We start from the raw sequence: 22,991 nt of genomic DNA on the forward strand, positions 1-22,991 counted from the left end.
GGAAAGGGCCCTGTTGCAATAAAGTGGGAAGCACCCAGTTGTCTTTGTATTCTGTACAAATGTCTTTGTATTCTGTAGCATTAATATGACCTTTCACTCGAAATAAGGGGGGCCAGCCCAAACACAGCCCAGCCCCAGACCATTATCCCTCCTCTACCAAACTTTACAGTAGCCACTTTGCACTCCGGTAGGCGGCGTTCACCTGGCATCGGCCATACCCAGATTCATCAGACTGCCAGATAGTGAAGCGTGAGTCATCACTCCACCAAACATGTTTCCACTGCTCCCGAGTCCAGTGGCAGCTTATTTTACGCCACTCCAGCCGACGCTTGGCATTGGGCATGTTGATGTGAGGCTTGTGTAATTCACATACAAATAAAAAGCTAAATGTAGCCGGTGGTCAGTGACAAGATTTAGACACTAACCACTTTGCAATCCCACTGTCTTCTGATAGGTTTTTCATTGTAATGCAATGGCGTGAACTACCAGTACCGATTCATCTTTTCATTTACCTGATCTGTTTCCCCTCCCGGAGATCATAAAGAGAGAAGAAGATGTCTGTGTCTTCTCCAATGGTGTTGTAGGTAAAGCTCTTCAGGCTAACCAGGAGGTGGTGTGGGATGGGGATCCTGCAAGGTTCTCCACCATGGCCTCTGCGAATGCTGTCGCCCTGCATGGAACAGACACAACACCTTCAGATCTGTAGCAACAATTATATCTATGCAAATGGAATAATCATGCAAGACATTTACTATACTATTTAATCAATATAAGTACTCTCTTTCAGATGTGGCATGTGATATGAAAGCATGTATTTGTTTGCGTATGGTCAGAATGCACCACTTACATACACAAACTGAGTATGACAACAGATGCTTTGCACATTATTAGTCATGTGGTTCTGATACTTTGAAACAAGCATCAATACAACTCTCCCAGCTATGGTTTTAAAACATAATACTCAATTATATACTCAATATGAGTCATTTATACCACGTTCATCGTGATAGTGATCTTCATTGTGATAGAGTGCAATCTTCATTGTGATAGAGAGTGATCTTCATTGTGATAGAGAGTGATCTTCATTGTGATAGAGAGTGATCTTCATAGTGGTAGAGTGTAATATTCATTGTGATAGAGTGTGATCTTCATAGTGGTAGAGTGTAATATTCATTGTGATAGAGTGTGATCTTCATAGTGGTAGAGTGTGATCTTCATAGTAATAGTGTGTGATCTTCATTGTGATTGAGTGTGATCTTCATTGTGATTGAGTGTGATCTTCATAGTGATACAGTGTGATCTTCATAGTGATAGTGTGATCTTCATAGTAATAGAGTGTGATCTCCATAGTAATAGAGTGTGATCTCCATAGTGATAGAGTGTGATGGTAACTGTAAACATACTGTACCTGGGTTGTACTCTGCTGCACACTGTGTCTGCTGGACAGATGCTACAGAGAGAGGGACAGACAGACAAGAGAGAGTGGAAAGAGAGAGACAAAGGGGGAGATAGCGAGAGACAGAGAATAGAGAGAGAGAGCGATAAAGATACAAAGAGAGAGGCAGAGAGCCAGACAGACATGGGAGAAAGGAGAGAGAGATGGACAGACAGGTGGAAGATGGGAGAGAGAAAGAACAACAGAGACAGAGATAGAAAGAGACAGAGAAAATCAGTTAGTCATCCTCTGTTGATGCTGAACCAGATAGTGAAACCCGGGCAATATGTACTGTCTAGTTATGTTAGAGCAGAGCACTGTTAAGCTGTCTGGCTGTCAGGCTGTCTTAGTAGAACAGGGGTGTATTGTGGGTAGTAGGGGGATGCCCCAGGCACAGCAGAGCAGAGCATGCTGGGAGGATAAGACAGGACATGAGGGACACTACAGGCTGTCAAAATGAGACAGTAACTATGTGAAGTGCTGAATCACTGTTCTAAACAGTGTGTAAAACTTAAATAATCAGAATATTAAGTAACAGTTCATGTTGTGAGCAGGGGTGAACTACAGCATCCAAAGAAACCAGTGATGTATAATGAACACCAAAATAATTGACAAATTATTAGTTTTAATTTCTCACATATTTTGAGTAAGGTCAAGCTTATTTATCTCGCCAATAATTCTGAAGGCCAATGCATGGGGTGGGTTGAGGAAGATGGAGCAGAATTGAACATTTAAGAAGAAGCAGACTTTGTCTAATTCTTCACAGCATTCAATACATTGTACAATATGATAATATATTCTAATCATATACAGGCTCTGGATGATGTTGATTATAGGCTCTGGATGATGTTGATTACAGGGTCTGGATGATGACTTTTCTTGACCAACTGCTTTTCCTTTTTCCTCACTCCTCACTTTGCTTGATGATGCCTTTGCTGTGTTCTTGTCAATACCAGTGTGAATGGAATAGTTTAGAATAAAATCTGGATTTTTTAAACAGTATTTAAAAATATATTTATTATTTTTGGCTTATATTTTATAGAATCAGATCAGACCTGAGCTCAGGTTCAGCTTATTAGTCTCATTAGACTTGGGATCAGAACTTGGGATCAGAAAAAGGACCACATTGGATTAACTGGCAGCGTTTAGATCAACAGGCATGCGAGGCAGTGATCCACCAGTGATGGGGTGGATCCAGAGGATTGTGTCCTTTTGAATGCCTGTCCTGCCAGGGTTATCCTGAGTTGGTTCTGCAGTTCTTCTCTCTATCTGCACTTCATGCCCTTTAAAAAGAGTGTCTCAATTCTGACCTAAGCAGTTAAATTACTTTCCTTGTTAAGGTAACTTCCCAAGAAAGAAGTACAGATGTGCGCCCACGCACGCGTGCGCGTTTACACAAATGTGCACCACCAAAACTGTTGGGGCACCTTGGTGGTCACATGGCAAAGAAAATAAAAAAATGTATTTCATCCATTGACCAACAATGGGAAAATTGTTGAATCTGGCAGAAGAGTTTTTGTGTGCACGTGTGTGCGCGCGCGTATGGTGGAATAGTCAAAAGTCACTACTTTTCTTCAAAATGAAATGCTTATATTACAGAATGCATGGTTTTATACTCTAATGGCAGTGAGATAAAACATATTTTTTTAATGGAAGTCAATGGGACATTTTTGTCCATGAAGGTGTCCAGAAGAAGTATCTGGCACTACATAAAATATAATAATGCAATCAAATCAATTTTGTTGCTAATCTTTGACATATCCAAGACTCTAATCACCAAAGCCCTATGCCATTACTATTTATTATATGGAAAAAAAACATTTTTTAATGATTTTTTAAAAATAAATAATGTGGTAATTCAAACAATCAAACTCGCATTTAAAGGGTTAGAATCCTGAAAATGATTGAAGGTTTGGTTGTTTTGAGCAGGTTTGAAGTTGTTCAAGAGATTTATGAAAAAAAAGCTGAAAGAAATATTAATGTATAAATATTTTAAGTCAGTTTATTGTACGTGTTCATTTTTGTCCACGAAGGAGTCCAGAGGGTAGTAAATTTGAGGGGCGAACAAGGGTTAAGACTGAGCATAGTTGTTATTAGTTGTTTTTAAGACTGAAGTAAATAATCATTATCAGCGGTTTTCATGATTAGAATAAATACTTACTATTAGTTCCTTTCCATGCACAACAGAGGGTTCTGCATTTGAAGTGTTCAAAACATACCAGCCAATATGCAACAGCAGCACGTCATGACTTTATACAAGTGTTCACTGGCTATCATTTTATTTTAAGTCTGCTCAGTGGTAATGTTACAAAATATTTAGTAAAAGCTGGCGTGTGGTGTGTCAGCTGTTACATTTCTATGTTCAATGTTTTGTCGTTCTTTTTCCACGTTCTTTGATTGGTTTCTTGTTTGCCCTTTAATATGTCCCCATATGTCCCCATTTCCTGCCCTGTGTTTCGTGTCAGTAACGGTTTCAGGCTTGACGTTCGTGTTTTCCATGTAAACGTGACATCTGTCGTTAGAATGAAGGACGTTGGTTAAGTCACCTCTGTGTCTTGCAGCCTTACACCTGCCTTCTCGAGTGTTACACATTTTATATACAACTATTCTGGAACACCTTTTTTAGACTTTTACATAAGAATATTTACTACCTATCTTAATATTTTTCAAAATACTATTTATTAATAGTAACTACATATTTTACTATTTTACATAAGACTATTTAGTTACAAAGTTACTTTCCATTTCCTGGAAGAAAACTTTACCACTTAATGTTAGACTATCCAGTGTTACTATTCAGTGTTACTAATTTATATTAATCTGTTCTGTGGAAATGTTACTCACCATTTTGTATAAGTCTGAGACACTGATCTGGTCTGCATCTACCATTTCAAACTCCTTCCTGGGTACGAGGTCAAGACCTAGGTGTCTGGTGAAGAGGAGGTTGTAGGGGAACAGAGGAAGGCAGGTTAAGAGAAGAGCAGAGAGAAGAAAGACAGTGGGAAAGACAGGCAGGGAGGTAGGAGAAGAAGGGGAGATTAACAGACTTGTTGAATGTTTCTAAACAGCTTCATGTCTTTTCTGATTTATTCATTCTATGTCACACAGTGAAGCAACAGGGAATATCCTCCTTCAGTAGAAAATAACCCTGACACATCTCACAAGTGTGTCTGTGTGCGTGTGTGTGTGTGTGTGTCTCCCTGGGGTAGTGTTCAGATAGATTACAGTCTTAATCACAACACTACAGGTTGAACAGGTTGCACCTGCAGGGGTTTTGAGTTTATACTGACTCTACCACACACACACACACACACACACTCACACACACACACACACACACACACACACAGACACTCTCACACACACACGTACACACACACAAACTCACAAACATAAGTGTAAATGTAATTTTTGTGTGTCTGCAAATACACACCTGTTAATATGTTAATATTGTGTATCTGTTTCAACTGTTAATATATTTTCAGTCATCCAGTACACACACAGATAGAGAGACAGAGACAGTTCAACAGCCTAGCTAGTCATACACAGTCAGAACATTGGCTCAGCAATGCCAGTTATTCCTCCAAAAGGTCCGGCCTACAGTGACGTTCTGCGGTTTGATCAAGTTTGGTGCATCCAAAGAAATGTCCAGGAGGAAAGAAAAGCATTAGGCTGACAGTGACAGATGTTTCCATTACCCTCCAATCCTGCATGTATTGGGGGAACAGCTGTTCCCTTCCACAACATCATCTAAATGGAGAGAGGTCAGCTAGGACGAGAATGTGGAACCAGTCAGTCAGGTCAAAGGTCAGAAGGACCATGGCAGGAATACGTATACACAGATCAAGCCATAACATTATGATCACTGACAGGTGAAGTGAATAACACTGATACACCCATCAGCCAAAACATTATGACCACTGACAGGTGAAGTGAATAACACTGATACACCCATCAGCCATAACATTATGACCACTGACATGTGAAGTGAATAACACTGATACACCCACCAGCCATAACATTATGACCACTGACAGGTGAAGTGAATAACACTGATACACCCATCAGCCATAACATTATGACCACGGACAGGTGAAGTGAATAACACTGATATACCCATCAGCCATAACATTATGACCACTGACAGGTGAAGGGAATAACACTGATACACTGATCAGCCATAACATTATGACCACTGACAGGTGAAGTGAATAACACTGATACACCCATCAGCCATAACATTATGACCACTGATAGGTGGTCCTCAAAATTGATGGGTTAGAAGCAGGAAAGATTAGCAAGCGTAAGGATCTGAGCGCCTTTGACAAGGGCCAAATTGTGATGACTAGACGACTGGGTCAGAGCATCTCCAAAACTGCAGCCCTTGTGGGGTGTTCCTGGTCTGCAGTGGTCAGTACCTATCAAAAGTGGTCCAAGGAAAGAAAAGCGGTGAACCGGTGACAGGGTCATGGGCGGTCAAGGCTCACTGATGCACGTGAAGAGTGAAGGCTGGCCCGTGTGGTCCGATCCAACAGACAAGATATTATAGCTCAAATTGCTGAAGAAGTTAATGCTGGTAATGATAAAAAAGTGTCAGAACACAGTGCATTGCAGTTTGTTACGTATGAGGCTGCGTAGCCGCAGACCAGTCAGGGTGCTGACCCCTGTCCACCGCAGAAAGCACTTACAATGGGCACGTGAGCATCAGAACTGGACCACGGAGCAATGCAATGGGGTCTGTTGGTTAGGATGTCCGGAGTCCAGTTGCAGAGAGAAGGGCTGATCCCCAGGTAATGGTGTTTGTTGACCAGCCGAGAAGGGAAGGGAAGACCATGTTGAATGGCGAGCTGAAGTCTATGAATATCATTCTCACATAGTTGTTGGTTTTGTCAAGGTTGGTCAGGGCAAAGTGTAAAGCGGGGGAGATGGTGTCCTCTGTAGACCTGTTCGACCGGTAGGCAAACTGGTAGGGATCCAGTGTTTGGGGGAGGCAGGACTTAAGGGGGGCCAGAACTAGTCTTTCAAAGCACTTCATGATCGTGGGGGTGAGTAGAACAGGTCGAAAATAATTCATGGTAGAAGCAGACAACTGCTTCGGCACTGGCACAATGTTTGCAGTCTTGTAGCACGTGAGGACAACCGCCTGGGCCAGTGACCAAAATGTCAGTAAAGACCTCGGCCAGCTGACCAGCACATGCTCTGAGCAACGCCCGGGGACACCATCAGGACCAGCGGCCTTGCATGCATTCAACCTGCTCAGTGCAGACGACACTTCTGCAGTAGATATTCTGGTGGAGGGGGGTCGTCTGGGGGGAGTTCAGCTTCAATGGCTGGGCCTTTGTTGTCCCTGTCGAAGCGTGCGTAGAACCTGTTTAACTCATCGGTTATGGAGATGTCGCTGGCTGTGGGGGTGGGGTTCTTTGGCCGGTAGTCTGTGATGGCTTGGATGCCCTGACACATGTGTCAGGGTTCAGAGTTGTTGTTGAAGTGCTCCTAAATCAGCAGTTTGTGCTGACGTTGAGACTGGTGTTTTGCAGGTACTATTTAATGAAGCTACCAGTTGAGGCCCTGTGAGGCGTCTGTTTCTCAAACTCGACACACTAATGTATTTGTCCGCTTGCTCAGTTGTGCACCACTCTTCTTTCCATTCTGGTTAGAGTTTGTGGTATTCTATGAGGGGAGTAGTGAACATTGTTGTGCAAGGACTTCAGTTTCTTGAACAATTTTAGCATGGAATAGCCTTAATTTCTCAGAATAAAAATAGACTGATGAGTTTCAGAAGAAAGTTTGTTATTTCTGTCAATTTTGAGCCTGTAATCAAACACACAAATGCTGACACTACAAATTATCAATTAGTCTAATGAATGACAGTTTTATTGGTTCTTAAATAAGCACTCTGGGATGGTGGCCTTCTAGGCAGAGTTGCAAAGAAAAATAATCTGGCCAATAAAAAGAAAAGATTAAGATGGGAAAAAGAACACAGACACTGGACAGAGGAAGAAATATGCGACACCAGAAAACATACTCAACTAGTCTAAAGGCCAGTTTTATTACTTCTATAATCAGCACAACATTTTCGATGCGCTAACATAACTGCAAAAGGGTTTTGTAATGATCAATTAGCCTTTTAAAATGCCAATTTTGGATTAGCATACACAACTTGCCATTGGAATACATGACTCATATTGGCTGATAATGGGCCTCTGTATGCCTGTGTAGATCTTCCATTGAAAATCTGCAGTTTCCAGCTCCAATAGTCATTCACAACCTAAACAATGTCTTCACTCTATTTCTAATCAATTTGATGTTATTTCAATGGAGCAAAATGTTTTGCTTTTCTTCCGAAAATCAAGGAAACCCTAAGTGACCCTTCTATTGACACTATCTATTGAATGATACTATATATATATTTTTTATCTTAATGCAGACTTTTAATTAAATGAAAATAGAAAATATACATTAAAATAGTGCATAGAGTTTAAGATAATATACTGTTATTATTGTTGCCACTATACTCTATGTACGAAAAATCTAAATTGGACACACTTAAATAAATCATTCTCACCTTATTTCTGGATTATAAGCATTTCAATATCAAAATATTTTGCAATTTACAAACTTCAATTTTACATGCTAGCAGACACTTTCTTCCAGAGAAACCATACATTTTTGTATTTATTTTCTGAGAAAAAAACATAAAATAAAATCATATACAGGCTTTGATTTTCTTTCTGATTTCTGCCTGAGAAATAAAAGAGACCTATGGAAATAAGTCCTTGAATTTCAATAATGTTGATGACATTTTGTGAGACAGAGGAGTGTTTGTGATTGGGGCTATACACAGGCTGGTGAAAGATGATATGAAAAAAGCGAAGGTGGTCAAGACTCTTGTTTACCTAGAGTAACCTAGAACCAACCATGAATAGGCTTCATATTCATGTTGGAAACAAGAAACCAGGCAAGCCTAGATCAGCCGGCCCGCAATAAAATGTGTTAATCGTGGCTGCCCTCACGAGAATCAAACCCAGGTCACCCACATGAAAGGCATTGTCATTAACCACTGCCACCAAACTGCACACATGCTGGGCATTTGTATATATATATATATATATATATATATATATATATATATATATATATATATATATATATATATATATATATATATATATATATTTTTTTTTTTTTTAGGCGCCTTTCTAAGCACTCAAGTTCACCATACAAATCACACAAGATCACCATACAAATCACAATAAAGATAAAAACAAACAGAACGATCCTAAAAACAGATAAATCGTGATGATGAACATTGCTATAAGCAGATGAAAAGTGATCATGTTAGATATGCAAGTGAAAAGATTAGTTTTCAGACAGATTTTGAAAATGGAAAGCGAGTTGATGTTACCGATGTCTGCTGGAAGAGAATTCCAGGGGCGAGGGGCAGAGTGGCTGAAGGCTCTAAACCCCATAGTGGTCAAACGGGCAGGAGGTACAGTGAGGTGAATAGAAGAAGACCTGAGAGTACAGGTGGATATGTTGATATGAAGGAGGTACAGTGAGGTGAATAGAAGAAGAAGACCTGAGAGTACGGCTGGGTATGTTGATATGAAGGAGGTACAGTGAGGTACAGAGGAGCGAGGTTGTGAATGGTCATGGAGGTGAGGAGCAGAATCTTAAAACCAATGCAGTATTTGACTGGGATCCAATGTAACTGCTGAAGAATAGGAGTGATGTGATTAATAGAAGATGTTCTGGTGATGATACGAGCGGCAGAGTTCTGAACCAGTTGACCGAAGAGAAGAGAGTTACTGTAATCGATACGGAATGTAACCAGGGTGTGAACGAGAATGGCTGTACTAGTGGTTGTGAGAGACGGACGGAGACGATTGATGTTACGTAAATGGAAGCATGCAGACCAGGTCACATTATTAATGTGAGCTTGAAATGAAAGTGTGCTGTCGAGGATGACACCCAGACTCTTAACCTGAGGGGAGGGAAAAACTGAGGAGTTATCAATGGAAAGGGAGAAACTGTCATGTTTTATCAGAGTGGATTTGGTGCCAATGAGGAGAACCTCAGTTTTGTCATTGTTAAGTTTGAGGAAGTTGCAGGAAAACCAGGACTTGATTTCCGTTAAGCAATCAGAGAGGGAGGTGGTGGGAGGGTTGAGTTAGGTTTAGTTGACAGGTATAGCTGGGTGTCATCCACAATGCAGTGGAAATGGATATTGAATTTACGAAAGATATGACCAAGAGGAAGTAGATAGATGATAAACAGAAGGGGCCCCAGGACAGAGCCCTGGGGAACACCGGGACAGAGCCCTGGGGAACATCGGGACAGAGCCCTGGGGAACACCGGGACAGAGCCCTAGGGAACACCGGGACAGAGCCCTGGGGAACACCGGGACAGAGCCCTGGGGAACATCGGGACAGAGCCCTGGGGAACACCGGGACAGAGCCCTGGGGAACATCGGGACAGAGCCCTGGGGAACACCGGGACAGAGCCCTGGGGAACATCGGGACAGAGCCCTGGGGAACACCGGGACAGAGCCCTGGGGAAAACCGGGACAGAGCCCTGGGGAACACCGGTAATGACAGGAGATGGATGTGATTTGAATGTTCTGAGTTGGTTGAATTGAGTGCAACCAGAGAGACAGGACTTAAACCAGTCCAGAGGTGTGTCAGTTATACCAATAGAGACTAGTCTGTCAGGGAGGATGTTATGAGAGATGGTGTCAAAGGCTGCATTCAGATCAAGGAGGATGACAATGGTTAATAGCCCAGAGTCAGCTGCCATGAGAAGATCATTAGTGACTTTTACCAGAGCTGTTTCAGTGCTATGGCAGGGGTGGACGCCAGATTCAAATTCTTCATAGAGGTTATTGTCAGACAAGTGTGCATGAACCAGAGATGCAACTGTTTGTTTCAAAGATTTTAGATAGAAAAGGCAGGTTAGAAATAGGGTGGAGGTTATTGAAATTGTTGGGGTCTGCACCAGGTTTCTTAAGTATAGGAGTTATTGCAGCAGATTCTAGAGGTGAAGGAACAGTGCCAGAGATGAGAGAAGAATGTATGATGGTAGTTATTAGGGAGGAGAGAGAGGGTGAGCAGGCTTTTATCAGGGTGGTAGGTAGAGGGTCTAGCTGACAGGTAGTTGGCTTTGACTTTTCAATAAGGTCAGATATTTCAGCAACAGAAGGAACTGTGAAACTCGAAAATGTATGAGAAATAGGGGCTGAGAGACCTGAGAGAGACAGACTGTGAGAGGTAGTAGTTGTCAGTTGCTGGTGGATCGCGTTAAAAAATGACATTAGGGAGTTGCAATAGACATTTGAGTACAGATGAGGTACAAGGGAGTCCGGTGGTCATAAAATGTTGTTGACCATGGAGAAAAGGGCTCTGGTGTTTCCTTCACCTGAACTAATTAAGCCAGCATAATAAGTGGATTTGGCTGTAGAAAGAGCGTCCTTGTAATTTAGCGGTCCTTATATATTTCTTTGTGCACAATGAGTCCAGTTTTCTTGTAAAGTCGTTCCAAGCGACAACCTTTTACTATAATCTGGTGTGGTTCAGATGTAAACCATGGGGCAGAATGGTTAAAGAATACAGTCTGGGTTTTTAAAGGCGCCCGAGAATTTAAAATAGTATGTAGTCCATTGTAATGAGAAACCAGTTCATCAAGGGTGGATAAACAGTTTATACTGGGGAGGCAGTCGATATCACAAGAGGACGTTTAAGTTAATGTCCTTAATGTTACGGAATGAGATGACACGTGTCAGTTTTATTTTGGACAGTGTTAAGTTAATATTAAAAGATATTAACATGTAAGAAAAGCGCTGAATTCGTTTATAAAATCATTATTGGGTTTGGGTGGACGACAGACAGTGGCCACGATAGCAGGAGTAGGCCCATTCAACTGTAGGGCGATGGATTCAAATGAAGTGTGAACAGGCACAGAGACAGGAGAAACTTTCCACTTCTCACGATATAATATGGCGAGACCCTCCCCCTCTGTCTGATTCACGGGGTTGACAGATGTAAACAAACCCAGGAGGAGTAGATTCATTCATCTGTAAGAAGTCGTTAGGTTGTTGCCATGTTTCTGTCAAACAGAGAAAGTCAAACTTACGATCACACAACAGATCCTGGAGGAGAGGACCCTTGTTCATAAGAGAGTGGATGTTGAATAATCCCAAGCTGACATTGTTGTGGTCATATTGGACTCTGGTGTTAGCCGACCTGGCTAGGCTGGCTATGTCACTGTGGTCAACTTTCAGTCTCGAGTTTTTTGGGGGGCGGCGAGTTGAAGACCAGATGTATTGTATTGGTTTGGAGTCATCGATGTGATGCTTCCGTCGGGGACCACGATGGATATACTTCAGACGGGATTGACGAACAATGTCCAGACAATGATGTAATGCCGATGGTGGATCAGACAGGTGGAAACGTAGTATAGCCTCTTCGCATTATATTATTTTCAATCATTAACATCACACCAAGTTTTTTGTGAGACATCATTAACTAGCGTTAAACTGAGTAACATTTCTTATTAAGTTTACATCCACCACAAATAGCATCTATGACCTTTATGGCTTTTGCCACTGGCCGTTTTAACTCCTTATTAGTCATTCGTGAATGACATTGAAACAATAACTACTGTATCAATATAGGTGACGATAACTGACTTTTTCATCAAGTGAAAAGATGAGAGAATCGTGTAGCCAGCAAAGGGTTTGTCTATCATGAACAAATCCTTAGACATAATTCAAATCCACCAGAAATAGTCGCAATATAGTAAGCAGCTTCATTTTAGGCTTCCCATAATGTATCTATTCAAGGTTGTAGCCAGCGAGGATTTGTTCTATCATGAAACTCCTATCAAGAACCATTTATATGAGTGCCATTTATATTTTTATGATTTTGGTGCTGGTCCACTGTGGGACTCAAACTCACAGCCCTGGCTTTACAAGAGCCCTGGCTTTACAAGAGCCCTGGCTTTACAAGAGCCCTGGCTTTACAAGAGCCCTGGCTTTACAAGAGCCCTGGCTTTACAAGAGCCCTGGCTTTACAAGAGCCCTGGCTTTACAAGAGCCCTGGCTTTACAAGAGCCCTGGCTTTACAAGAGCCCTGGCTTTACAAGAGCCCTGGCTTTACAAGAGCCCTGCTATTTCCAAGGGAGCCACATGGGAGCATGTCTTATAACAGTTGGTTACTCACTCATTTCCCCAGTCCAGACGGACAGTGATGTGTCTCTTCACGTCTTTGATCTGGTCCTGGGTCAGGTGACCAGACAACATCTGCCTCCGGAGGTCCAACAGCTCATTCATAACGTGACGAAGCTTGTAGAACAAGTCTACCTTATGTTTCTGGACAGGAGAGTGGAACAAGAGAAAGGGTTTGCACTTTGAAAAGAGGACAGGAATGCAGAGCAGAGTGTCACATACAGTAGCTACACACTACAGAGGTCTACCCAATAACAGCCATCTCTGACATGCCCGGAAATGTCTTCACAAAACCAAACCAGAGGCATCTCCTTCAGTAGCAGACACTTCTACCCATTGTTCAATACATAAACCATTTGCTAAGAGCAACAACCATTTTCATGTTCATTGCAAAAGTCAGAGATTATCAGAGGTAATCAGAGCTAGATAGATAAGTCAGAGCTAGTCTGAACAGAAGAGTGGCTGTGTTCAGATTTGGCAAGAAGTGTGTGTGGAGTGTATGAGTCTGTGTGCATGTCTGATGTGCGTATGAGTGTGTATTTGTGGTGTGTTCAGCCGAGGCAAGACCCCATCTATCAAAGCGTCCTGTCAGGCTGGTGGAGAGACTGCTGATAACGGGTTCCTCTGGGAGCCACAAACATGGAGATTCAGAGAGACGCACACAGACAGAAACACACATACTTCCCAGAATCCTCTGTCACAGGCTCTAAAACATTTCCAGAATGACACAGTAGAAAAACAGATCACAGAAACTTTGTTAACATTTATCCCAATTTATTGAAAATAAAACTTCTCATGACGTTTGCCAGGACACTCCAGATAGAGCTCAGGAGATCCTTGAGGCATCTATAGAACTTGATTGTTATCCACCTGGCTTATATTAACTTGATCGGACATGATTTTGAAAGGCTCCCACACTTCACAAATCTTTCCAGAGCAGAAACTAAGCTATGAAGTCCAAGGAATTATCTGTAGACCTCTGAGATAAAATTGAGTCGTGGCATTAATCTGGGGATGATTATAAAAGTGTGCTAAATCCTTGAAAGTCCCCAAAAGCAGAATGGGCTACATCACAGGGAAATGGAAGAAGTTGGAAAACACCAAGACTCATCTTAGAGCTGGCCGGACGGCCAAACTAAGTAACTGGGCAAGAAGGGCCTTAGTCAGAGAGGTGACAAAGAACCCAATGATCACTCTAATAGAGCTTCAGAGTTTCTCTTCAGAGATGAGAGAACCTGCTAGAAGGACAACCACCTCTTCAGCACACTCAGGTCTATATTTGTAGAGAGGCTAAAAGGAAAGCACTCCTGATTAAAGGCTGTGAGGACACTTCTCCACAACTGGACCAATCAAATCACAGTAAGCCAGTACATCAGATATTCAGATGATAAATGCCAATTAATGAAGCAAACAAGTTAGCTATTCCTTGTCCGGTTAAGTGCATGACTGGTGGCCATCTTAATATAGCCAGCTGGTGACCACATAATCAGTTGGGTTTTGAGGTTACATGGTGTCTGTCTTAGGAAGAGACTTTCCACTTGACATTGAGTATGGTACAGGACCCAGGATAATCCACAACAACACCTTCACAACCTTAGTTCACAGTTCTTCTAACTCTCTGGTGAGAATAGGGATAGTGTGTACAGTGGTGAGAGTGGGGAGAGTAGGGAGAGTAGGGAGAGTGGGGAGAGTGTGTAGAGTAGGGAGAGTGGGGAGAGTGGGGAGAGTTGGGAGAGTGGGGAGAGTAGGGAGAGTGGGGAGAGTAGGGAGAGTGGGGAGAGTGGGGAGAGTAGGGAGAGTGGGGAGAGTTGGGAGAGTGTGTAGAGTGGGGAGAGTGGGGAGAGTGGGGAGAGTTGGGAGAGTGGGGAGAGTTGGGACAGTGGGGAGAGTTGGGAGAGTGGGAAAAAAATATAAACAGTTAACAACAGACAGAGGTGGTGGCAAAAAAAAAAGACAATACAAATAACATCCCCAAGAAAAGTTTAAACTGCTTTAGCAAATTTTGGCAATTTGGAAATTTTGACAAATTGTTAGTTGCAGAGGGAATAAAAGTTTTGACTTAATAAGGGTTTTCATTTAGCCAAGGAAATAAACATGCTGAGCCCTATTCACTATGCAAAATGACATCAATAACTGGTGCTAACACAAGCGTTACATGTGTTTTTCTATGTAACTACATGGTAATATGTTTATAATCTATCTGTTATTACACAACTGGAACAGGGAATGTGTGATTACACTAGTCATGTTATTGTACATTATCTTGTTACAATGTACAACTCTTAGCGAGGAATATAGTTAGAATATGGATAACATGATCCCAACTAGCCTGTGAGTTGCATTCTGAACCAGGACTTATACTGTAGTTGATTAATACAAAAGAACAACCCATTTATGACACTCACAAACACACACACAGATACGTTCACACACTCCTCAGGTCTCAGTGGGCAGATGGTTATAGAAAAACAGGCTACCATTGGCATTGTGATTTTAAACTGGAACGGATAAAAGCCTTGCATGTGAGTCAACTTGCTTACAAACATATACACAACACACAGGCACGCAAAACACATACCTTAGCTTGCACAGACACACACACACAGTAATTGTGAGGAAAAATAGGATTCTGAGAGGAATAGTCACCATAAATGAAAACATGCAGAATCTCCAGATGGCTACTAAAATAGGTGCATATACACATCTTTACAACACACACACACACGTTCATACACACACACACACACACACACACCCACACATACAAAAATGACTTCTTAATGTAGCTAGAAAAGGCTAATTTTAAGCTCCATTTATTCAGTAAACATTACAGGAGACAGGATGAGACACTGGAGCCCAGGGCCAAGAGGAAACAACCACATACTGAAAACCCCAAGGTCCCAAATTCCCTATTTAGTCCACTACTGAATATCCCATGGTGCCAAATTCCCTATTTAGTCCACTACTGAATATCCCATGGTGCCAAATTCCCTATTTAGTCCACTACTGAAAATCCCAGGGTCCCAAATTCCCTGTTTAGTCCACTACTGAATATCCCAGGGTGCCAAACTCCCTATTTAGTCCACTACTGAATATCCCAAGGTCCCAAATTCCCTATTTAGTCCACTACTGAATATCCCATGGTGCCAAATTCCCTATTTAGTCCACTACTGAATATCCCATGGTGTCAAATTCCCTGTGTTTAGTCCACTACTGAATATCCCAGGGTCCCAAATTCCCTATTTATTCCACTACTGATTATCCCAGGGTCCCAAATTCCCTATTTAGTCCACTATAGAATATCCCAGGGTCCCAAATTAGCTATTTAGTCCACTACAGAAAATGCCCCCCTTCTTTCCCTATTAGCCCCCTTTTTTCCCCTTTAGTCCCCCTTCCCTACTTTGCAGTCCCTCCTCTCCCCTTTAGCCTCCCTTCACAGGGATTTTCCTACATATAAAACTCAAAGGCGGCTGCCTTCCCAAAATCTCACATGCCTGTGTTGGCATGGTAAAACATAATTTTGCGCTCATACGCTAAATAGCCTAGCAGCAATATACTGCAGCGAATGTGACCATAGGAGGAACATTTTTCATATTGGCCGCTTTGCCAGATGGGTAGGTTTCCCCCCAATGGGGCTATTTTTAATGGGCTTGGATTGGTCGATTTACAGATAGGGTTGCATGGAAGATGTAGCGTTTGCGCAGATTTCCCGGTTTGCTGTCAATGATCTGGAAACGTTGCATACAGGAAAAACAAGTGGAATCTAGTTCTTTTACAAGCATGTCAAAATATTTAAATAAAACTTAACTCCTAAATTACATAAAATCTGCATAACATTTGTTTACGTTTCAGATGACGTCTAGTAAAATCATATTTTTTTCAATTAAGATTGCGAGACAAAGATGGCTGGTGAAAAGACGATTAGACAAGGGTATGTAGGCTATTGCTACAGCCTACAGCTTAAGGAAGTCGAGAAAGGGGGATAAAAGAAGCAACAACGCAACAAGGCTGTAGACCAGAGGTTTTAAACCGGTTCCACGGAGGGCCGAGTGTCTGCAGGTTTTTGCTCTCTCCTTGTACTTGATTGGTTAATTAGGTCACTGATTGGTTAGTTTCTACCCTCACCTGGTTGTGTAGGTATGAACTGGGAACCAATTTATAGGAAAAACCAAAAACCTGCAGACACTTGGCCCTTTGTGGAACCGGTTTGACACCTGTGCTGGAGACTAATATACAGGCCTACTCTGTGTTTTTAAATGGAGTCAAATTTACAAGAACATAGTATAACGAAAATAGACAACTATTATAATGACTGGGATTAATTATAAAGCTGATGAGATGATTTCATATTTTTTATGTGATTCCTAGATCCACTAATTAACATAGTTGGATGCTGAATGGCTAAATGTTTTCGGGTGGCTCAGACATAACGAAGAGGGATTGATATGCTCTGTATGCTAGAAGCATTGTGGAGCCAATGTGTTTTAAGGCTTAGTAAAACAGCCAAGCACAAACTATATAAGCTGGATGCACTTAAATCCAATAACATTTCTACTAGTCCTGGACAAGCAGAGGAGAACAAAAAAACAAACAGCACATTAGTGTAAAATCCTAATTATGTAGAAAAAAATAAAATAAAAACAAAGATGCAATCAAATATGTAACATCGCATCGCATCGCATCATCTTCCGCTTATCCGGGGCTGGGTCGCGGGGGCAGCAGTCTAAGCAGGGATGCCCAGACTTCCCTCTCCCCAGACACTTCCTCCAGCTCTTCCGGGGGGACACCGAGGCGTTCCCAGGCCAGCCGGGAGACATAGTCCCTCCAGCGTGTCCTAGGTCTTCCCCGGGGTCTCTTCCCGGTGGGACGGGACCGGAACACCTTCCCAGGAAGGCGTTGCGGAGGCATCCGAAACAGATGCCCAAGCCACCTCAGCTGACCCCTCTCGATGTGGAGGAGCAGCGGCTCTACTCTGAGCTCCTCCCGGGTGACCGAGCTTCTCACCCTATCTCTAAGGGATCGCCCAGCCACCCTGCGGAGAAAGCTCATTTCGGCCGCCTGTATCCGGGATCTTGTCCTTTCGGTCATGACCCAAAGCTCATGACCATAGGTGAGAGTAGGATATGTAACATGTTATGTGTAAAGTATAAATTTATCAATCCAGATATTATATAAAGTAAATCACAAAGTGTATCCAGATATTATATAAAGTATATCATAGATTGTTTCCAGATATTATATAAAGTATATCACAGAGTGTATCCAGATATTATATAAAGTATATCACAAAGTGTTTCCAGATATTATATAAAGTATATCACAGAGTGTGTCCAGATATTATATAAAGTATATCACAGATTGTATCCAGATATTATATAAAGTATATCACAGAGTGTTTCCAGAAATTATATAATGTATATCACAGTGTGTCCAGATACTATATAATGTATATCACAGAGTGTATCCAGATATAATATAAAGTATATCACAGAGTGTATCCAGATATTATATAAAGTATATCACAGAAGGGCCTCTGGGGTAGCGGGGGTTTGGGTACCACCTTTGACTAATTTTCCTGCTTTAGCCCCCCTTCCCTCCCAATCAGCCCCCTCCCTCACGTTCCCTCCTCCTTCCCTCCCTTTCTGCTGTAGTGACTGAGTCACACCTTCACACCCACTGTCTCCATCTATAGCCTGGTGATATCTCCCCATCCAGTTCCCTCCCTCAACCCATCTGTCCTATCTCCATCCCTCCCTCCACCCCCAACACACCTTGTCAATCCTGTCCATCATGTCAATCTATTGGCAGTAGAAAATGAAAATAATCCTAGATATTACTGGGATATAATGAATCGAATAGAAGCTGTATTTACTGTGCCGTTTACTTTTATTGATCCATTCTCCCAGTGGTATGCAGATTTCCCAGGCGATAATGAGACTCTATATGGATACTCATTGCGCAATACTAACCAAGGTCGAAGGTCGCATGGAAAGTCTATACTAAAAAAAAAAGAGGATTTATTCATTAAAAGTTGGATTCTTAACAAGCAAAAGACAAGAATTTACAAAATATTCAGATAATTGCTGCAATAAATGTGGACCAGCAAAACCAAACTTTCTAAATAATCTTTTTTAAATGCATGAAAAAAAAAAAACTCAGTAGTTAAAGATATTAGTTACAAGTAGTAGTACCAGATAGTACTTACAGATACTAGTTAAAGCTGGTAGTTACATGTACTAGTTACAGGCAGTAGTTAAAGGTACTGATAAATGGTATTAGTTACAGGTACTAGTAACAATTTGTAGATTCATGTAGTTGTTACTGTTAGTAGTTACCAGTATTTGTTACAGTTAGTAGATACATGCACTAGTTATAGGTAGTAATTAAATGTATTGATAAATGGTACTAGTTACAGGTACTACATACAATTAGTAGATTCATGTAGTAGTTACTGTTAGTAGCAGGGGTGGGTAGAGTACTGAAAATCTGTACTCAAGTAAAAGTACTGTTACTCATCCTAAAATGTACTCAAGTAAAAGTTGAAGTACCACCTGAAAAAACTACTCAAGTAATAGTAAAAGAGTGCTTGGTCAAAAAAAGTCTCTAGTAACATATTTTGTTCAAGACATTAGCGTCATAGTAAAAAGGAAAAACTATTTAAGAAAGTACAAATGCAAACTGCATTTTTAACGTCTAAGTAGGCATTTGTTTTCCAGAGTCACCCTGTAGTCATGCAGAATAGAAAACAAAATTAATCGTAAAAATTAATAATACTGTATTTCTATTATTAATCTGTGTTGCAAATAAGATTCTTGTGAATTAAGACCATCATACATGTAACTGGTAAAAAAAATATATTTATCTCATGTAGGTTGGGTGGCTATGACATGCAGAGTTCCACAGGGATCAGTTCTCGGACCGCTTCTGTTCAATCTCTTTATAACATTAACTACCACAGATATGTCCATGATACTCAAATATATATGGCTCTTGAACCGTATGACAACAGCTCAATAGACTCTATGTGTCACTGTATAGAGCACATAAATACCTGGATGAACCAAAATTGTCTACAATTAAACCAAGATAAAACAGAGATTATTGTGTTAGGCAACAAAAATAAAATAACTAGTATTAGTAAAGAGCTGGATTCTTGGGCCCTTAAAACTAGGGATCAATTATACAATCTTGGTGTTATGATTGACTCAGACCTCACATTTAACAGTCATATCAAAGCGGTCACCAAAACAAAATTCTACCATCTTAAAAATATAACCAGAATCAAAGGCCTGGTGTCCCAAAAAGACCAAGAGAAGCTCATCCATGCTTTTATCTCTAGTAAGGTTGACTACTGTAATGGTCTCTTAACTGGACTCATGAAAAAGACTGTAAAACCACTGTAGCTCATTCAGAATGCTGCTGCTAGAATGTTAACCAGGACCAAGAGAACAGAGCACATCACTCTGGTTCTTAAATCTTTGCACTGGCTTCCAGTCAGTAACAGAATAGATTTCAAATTGGTGCTTTTAGTTTATAAATCTCTGAATGGTTTAGGACCCGAATACATTTCTAATATGTTTGAAGAATATAAACTGAGCAGGGCTCTTAGATCCATGAACACAGGTCAGCTAGTAGAGTGCTTGCGGAGGTATGAGTTTTTGAAAGCAGAAATGGTTGCGTCTTTGGGAATAAAAAGAAAAAATGTCATGATTTCTGAGTTGCCTATTTTAAATTTAAATTTAAACATGCCGTGCAACTGTGGCCAGGGATTGGTATTTCCCTCAACGTCCTCCAATTGACAACTTTCCATCTCAGTGTTGATGTCTGTAATTTAATTAGCTATGTCTGTGCTCGCACTCCGATGCAGATTTATAGGAGCGGGAGGGAACACACCACACCAACCTCAAATCAAATCACAAAACTAAAAATTCAATATGTTTTGACCAAAGACTAAAGACAAACTTGTTACAAAAGAGTAGGTGAAATGTAACGGAGTATAGAGTACATTTTCTTTTTTGTAAGTACTTGAGTAAGAGTACAACCCCAGAAAGTAACTAGAAAAGTATTAGTTCCTCTGAAACTGTACTCTTTTACTCTTTTGCAATACTTTTAATGCGTTACTACCCACCCCTGGTTAGTAATTACCCGTATTTAGTAGGGGCAGTATGAGTGACCTCTGGACGGGGCAGTATGAGTGACCTCTGAACGGGGCAGTATGAGTGACCTCTAGAGGGGGCAGTATGAGTGACCTCTAGAGGGGGCAGTATGAGTGACCTCTAGTAGGGGCAGTATGAGTGACCTCTAGACGGGCAGTATGAGTGACCTCTGGACGGGGCAGTATGAGTGACCTCTGGACGGGGCAGTATGAGTGACCTCTAGAGGGGGCAGTATGAGTGACCTCTAGACGGGGCAGTATGAGTGACCTCTGGACGGGGCAGTATGAGTGACCTCTAGAGGGGGCAGTATGAGTGAACTCTGGACGGGGCAGTATGAGTGAACTCTGGACGGGGCAGTATGTGTGACCTCTAGACGGGGCATTATGTGTGACCTCTAGACGGGGCAGTATGAGTGACCTCTAGACGGGGCAGTATGAGTGACCTCTAGACGGGGCAGTATGTGTGACCTCTAGACGGGGCAGTATGAGTGACCTCTAGACGGGGCAGTATGAGTGACCTCTAGTAGGGGCAGTATGAGTGACCTCTAGTAGGGGCAGTATGTCTCTGTATGAGAGTGGGGTATCCTCAGGAGGTCCAGAGAGCTTGGGTACAGCACAGTCAGTGAGCTACAGCTGGCCTCGCATGGCATCGAAGAGACTTATGGCTGTCTGGCATACAAACTCAAGCATGAACACACACACGCACATACAAACACACACTCTCACACACCCAGACACACGTCTGTCTGTCCATAATCCTAATCTGGCCTAGTCTGTCCCTGTGTGGCCCACACAGACACACACACAGACACACACACAGACACACACACAGACACACACACAGACACACACACAGACACACACACAAACACACACACAAACACACACACAGACACACACACAGACACACACACAAACACACACACAGACACACACACAAACACACAGAAAAACACACCAATAGAAACACCATCTCACAGTGACTCAGTCAACATGGCTGACCAATAGAAACACAATCTCACTGTGACTCAGTCAACATGGCTGACCAATAGAAACGCCATCTCACTGTGACTCAGTCAACATGGCTGACCAATAGGAATGCCTTCTCACTGTGACTCAGTCAGCATGGCTGACCAATAGGAATGTCTTCTCACTGTGACTCAGTCAGCATGGCTGACCAATAGGAATGTCTTCTCACTGTGACTCAGTCAGCATGGGTGACCAATAGGAATGCCTTCTGTTATGTAAATTCTGAACTAAGGTACATTTGAGAAATGTCTGTCTTTCTATTGGCTGGTATGTAAATCTTTACTTTGATTGTGACACACATGTCTGTATAATATCAGAGGATTATTAGGTATTTGGGCCATTTCCTCCTGCCTAGACAAGGAAGGTGTCAGTCCTTTCTGTTCTTTAGGATCGTAGGAGAGAGGGATCTGGTATATGTCTTAGGGGTCATTCTTGATTGGTCACAGTAGGTTGTAGGGTTAATCATCTGCCGACCTGTAGGTTGTCTAGATGGTTTAAGTTTCCCTCAAGGGTTGAGGAAGTTAACCAGATGGGGGAAGACACCATGTCCCTTGTGTCAAGCCCAGGACATGTGATAGAACAAAGGGCATGTGTTTGATTGACATGAGACCGATGGGCAACAACTTACCACACCCCTTTTTCTATGTAATAAATACGGATTCATGTATGGAGTTAGAGACTCCTCGGATGATTATGTCTGTAAGCGTTTGACGCGTCTCTCATATTTGCATAATAGTTAATAAAACTGTTAGTATGTGCCAAGAGAACTTTTTGTCTCTGTGTTCCTTACTCCGAGTGTCGATACATTGTCAATTGCCATCACACTTCAACATGGCTGACCAATAGAAACGGCATCTCACTGTGACTCAGTCAACACGGCTGACCAATAGAAACGGCATCTCACTGTGACTCAGTCAACACGGCTGACCAATAGAAACACAATCTCACTGTGACTCAGTCAACACGGCTGACAAATAGAAACACAATCTCACTGTGACTCAGTCAACATGGCTGACCAATAAAAACGCCATCTCACTGTGACTCAGTCAACATGGCTGACCAATAGGAACACACTACAGCTACATGACCAAGGGTTTGGTGAAGACAGCGTTCTGCTATTTGATTAATGAAATGCTACAAAGCAACTGTTT

General features: G+C 41.8%; 1 protein-coding gene across 19 annotated transcripts in view; it reads right to left on the reverse strand.

Moving 5' to 3' along the window:
- The window catches only part of dock3 (dedicator of cytokinesis 3), a 260,930-nt gene that overhangs the window by 92,548 nt on the left and 145,391 nt on the right, over window positions 1-22,991 (reverse strand). For all 19 annotated transcript variants that reach the window (XM_034287388.1, XM_029114312.2, XM_029114314.2 and 16 more), the window contains 4 exons: window positions 12,652-12,800; window positions 4,280-4,364; window positions 1,409-1,450; window positions 513-670 (listed from right to left, as the gene is read on the reverse strand). In XM_034287388.1, the coding sequence (XP_034143279.1) occupies window positions 513-670; window positions 1,409-1,450; window positions 4,280-4,364; window positions 12,652-12,800 (434 nt within the window). The remainder of the gene's footprint in view (window positions 1-512; window positions 671-1,408; window positions 1,451-4,279; window positions 4,365-12,651; window positions 12,801-22,991) is intronic.

This window comes from Esox lucius, chromosome 17 (genome assembly GCF_011004845.1).
Source record: "Esox lucius isolate fEsoLuc1 chromosome 17, fEsoLuc1.pri, whole genome shotgun sequence".
NCBI classification, from domain to species: domain Eukaryota; kingdom Metazoa; phylum Chordata; class Actinopteri; order Esociformes; family Esocidae; genus Esox; species Esox lucius.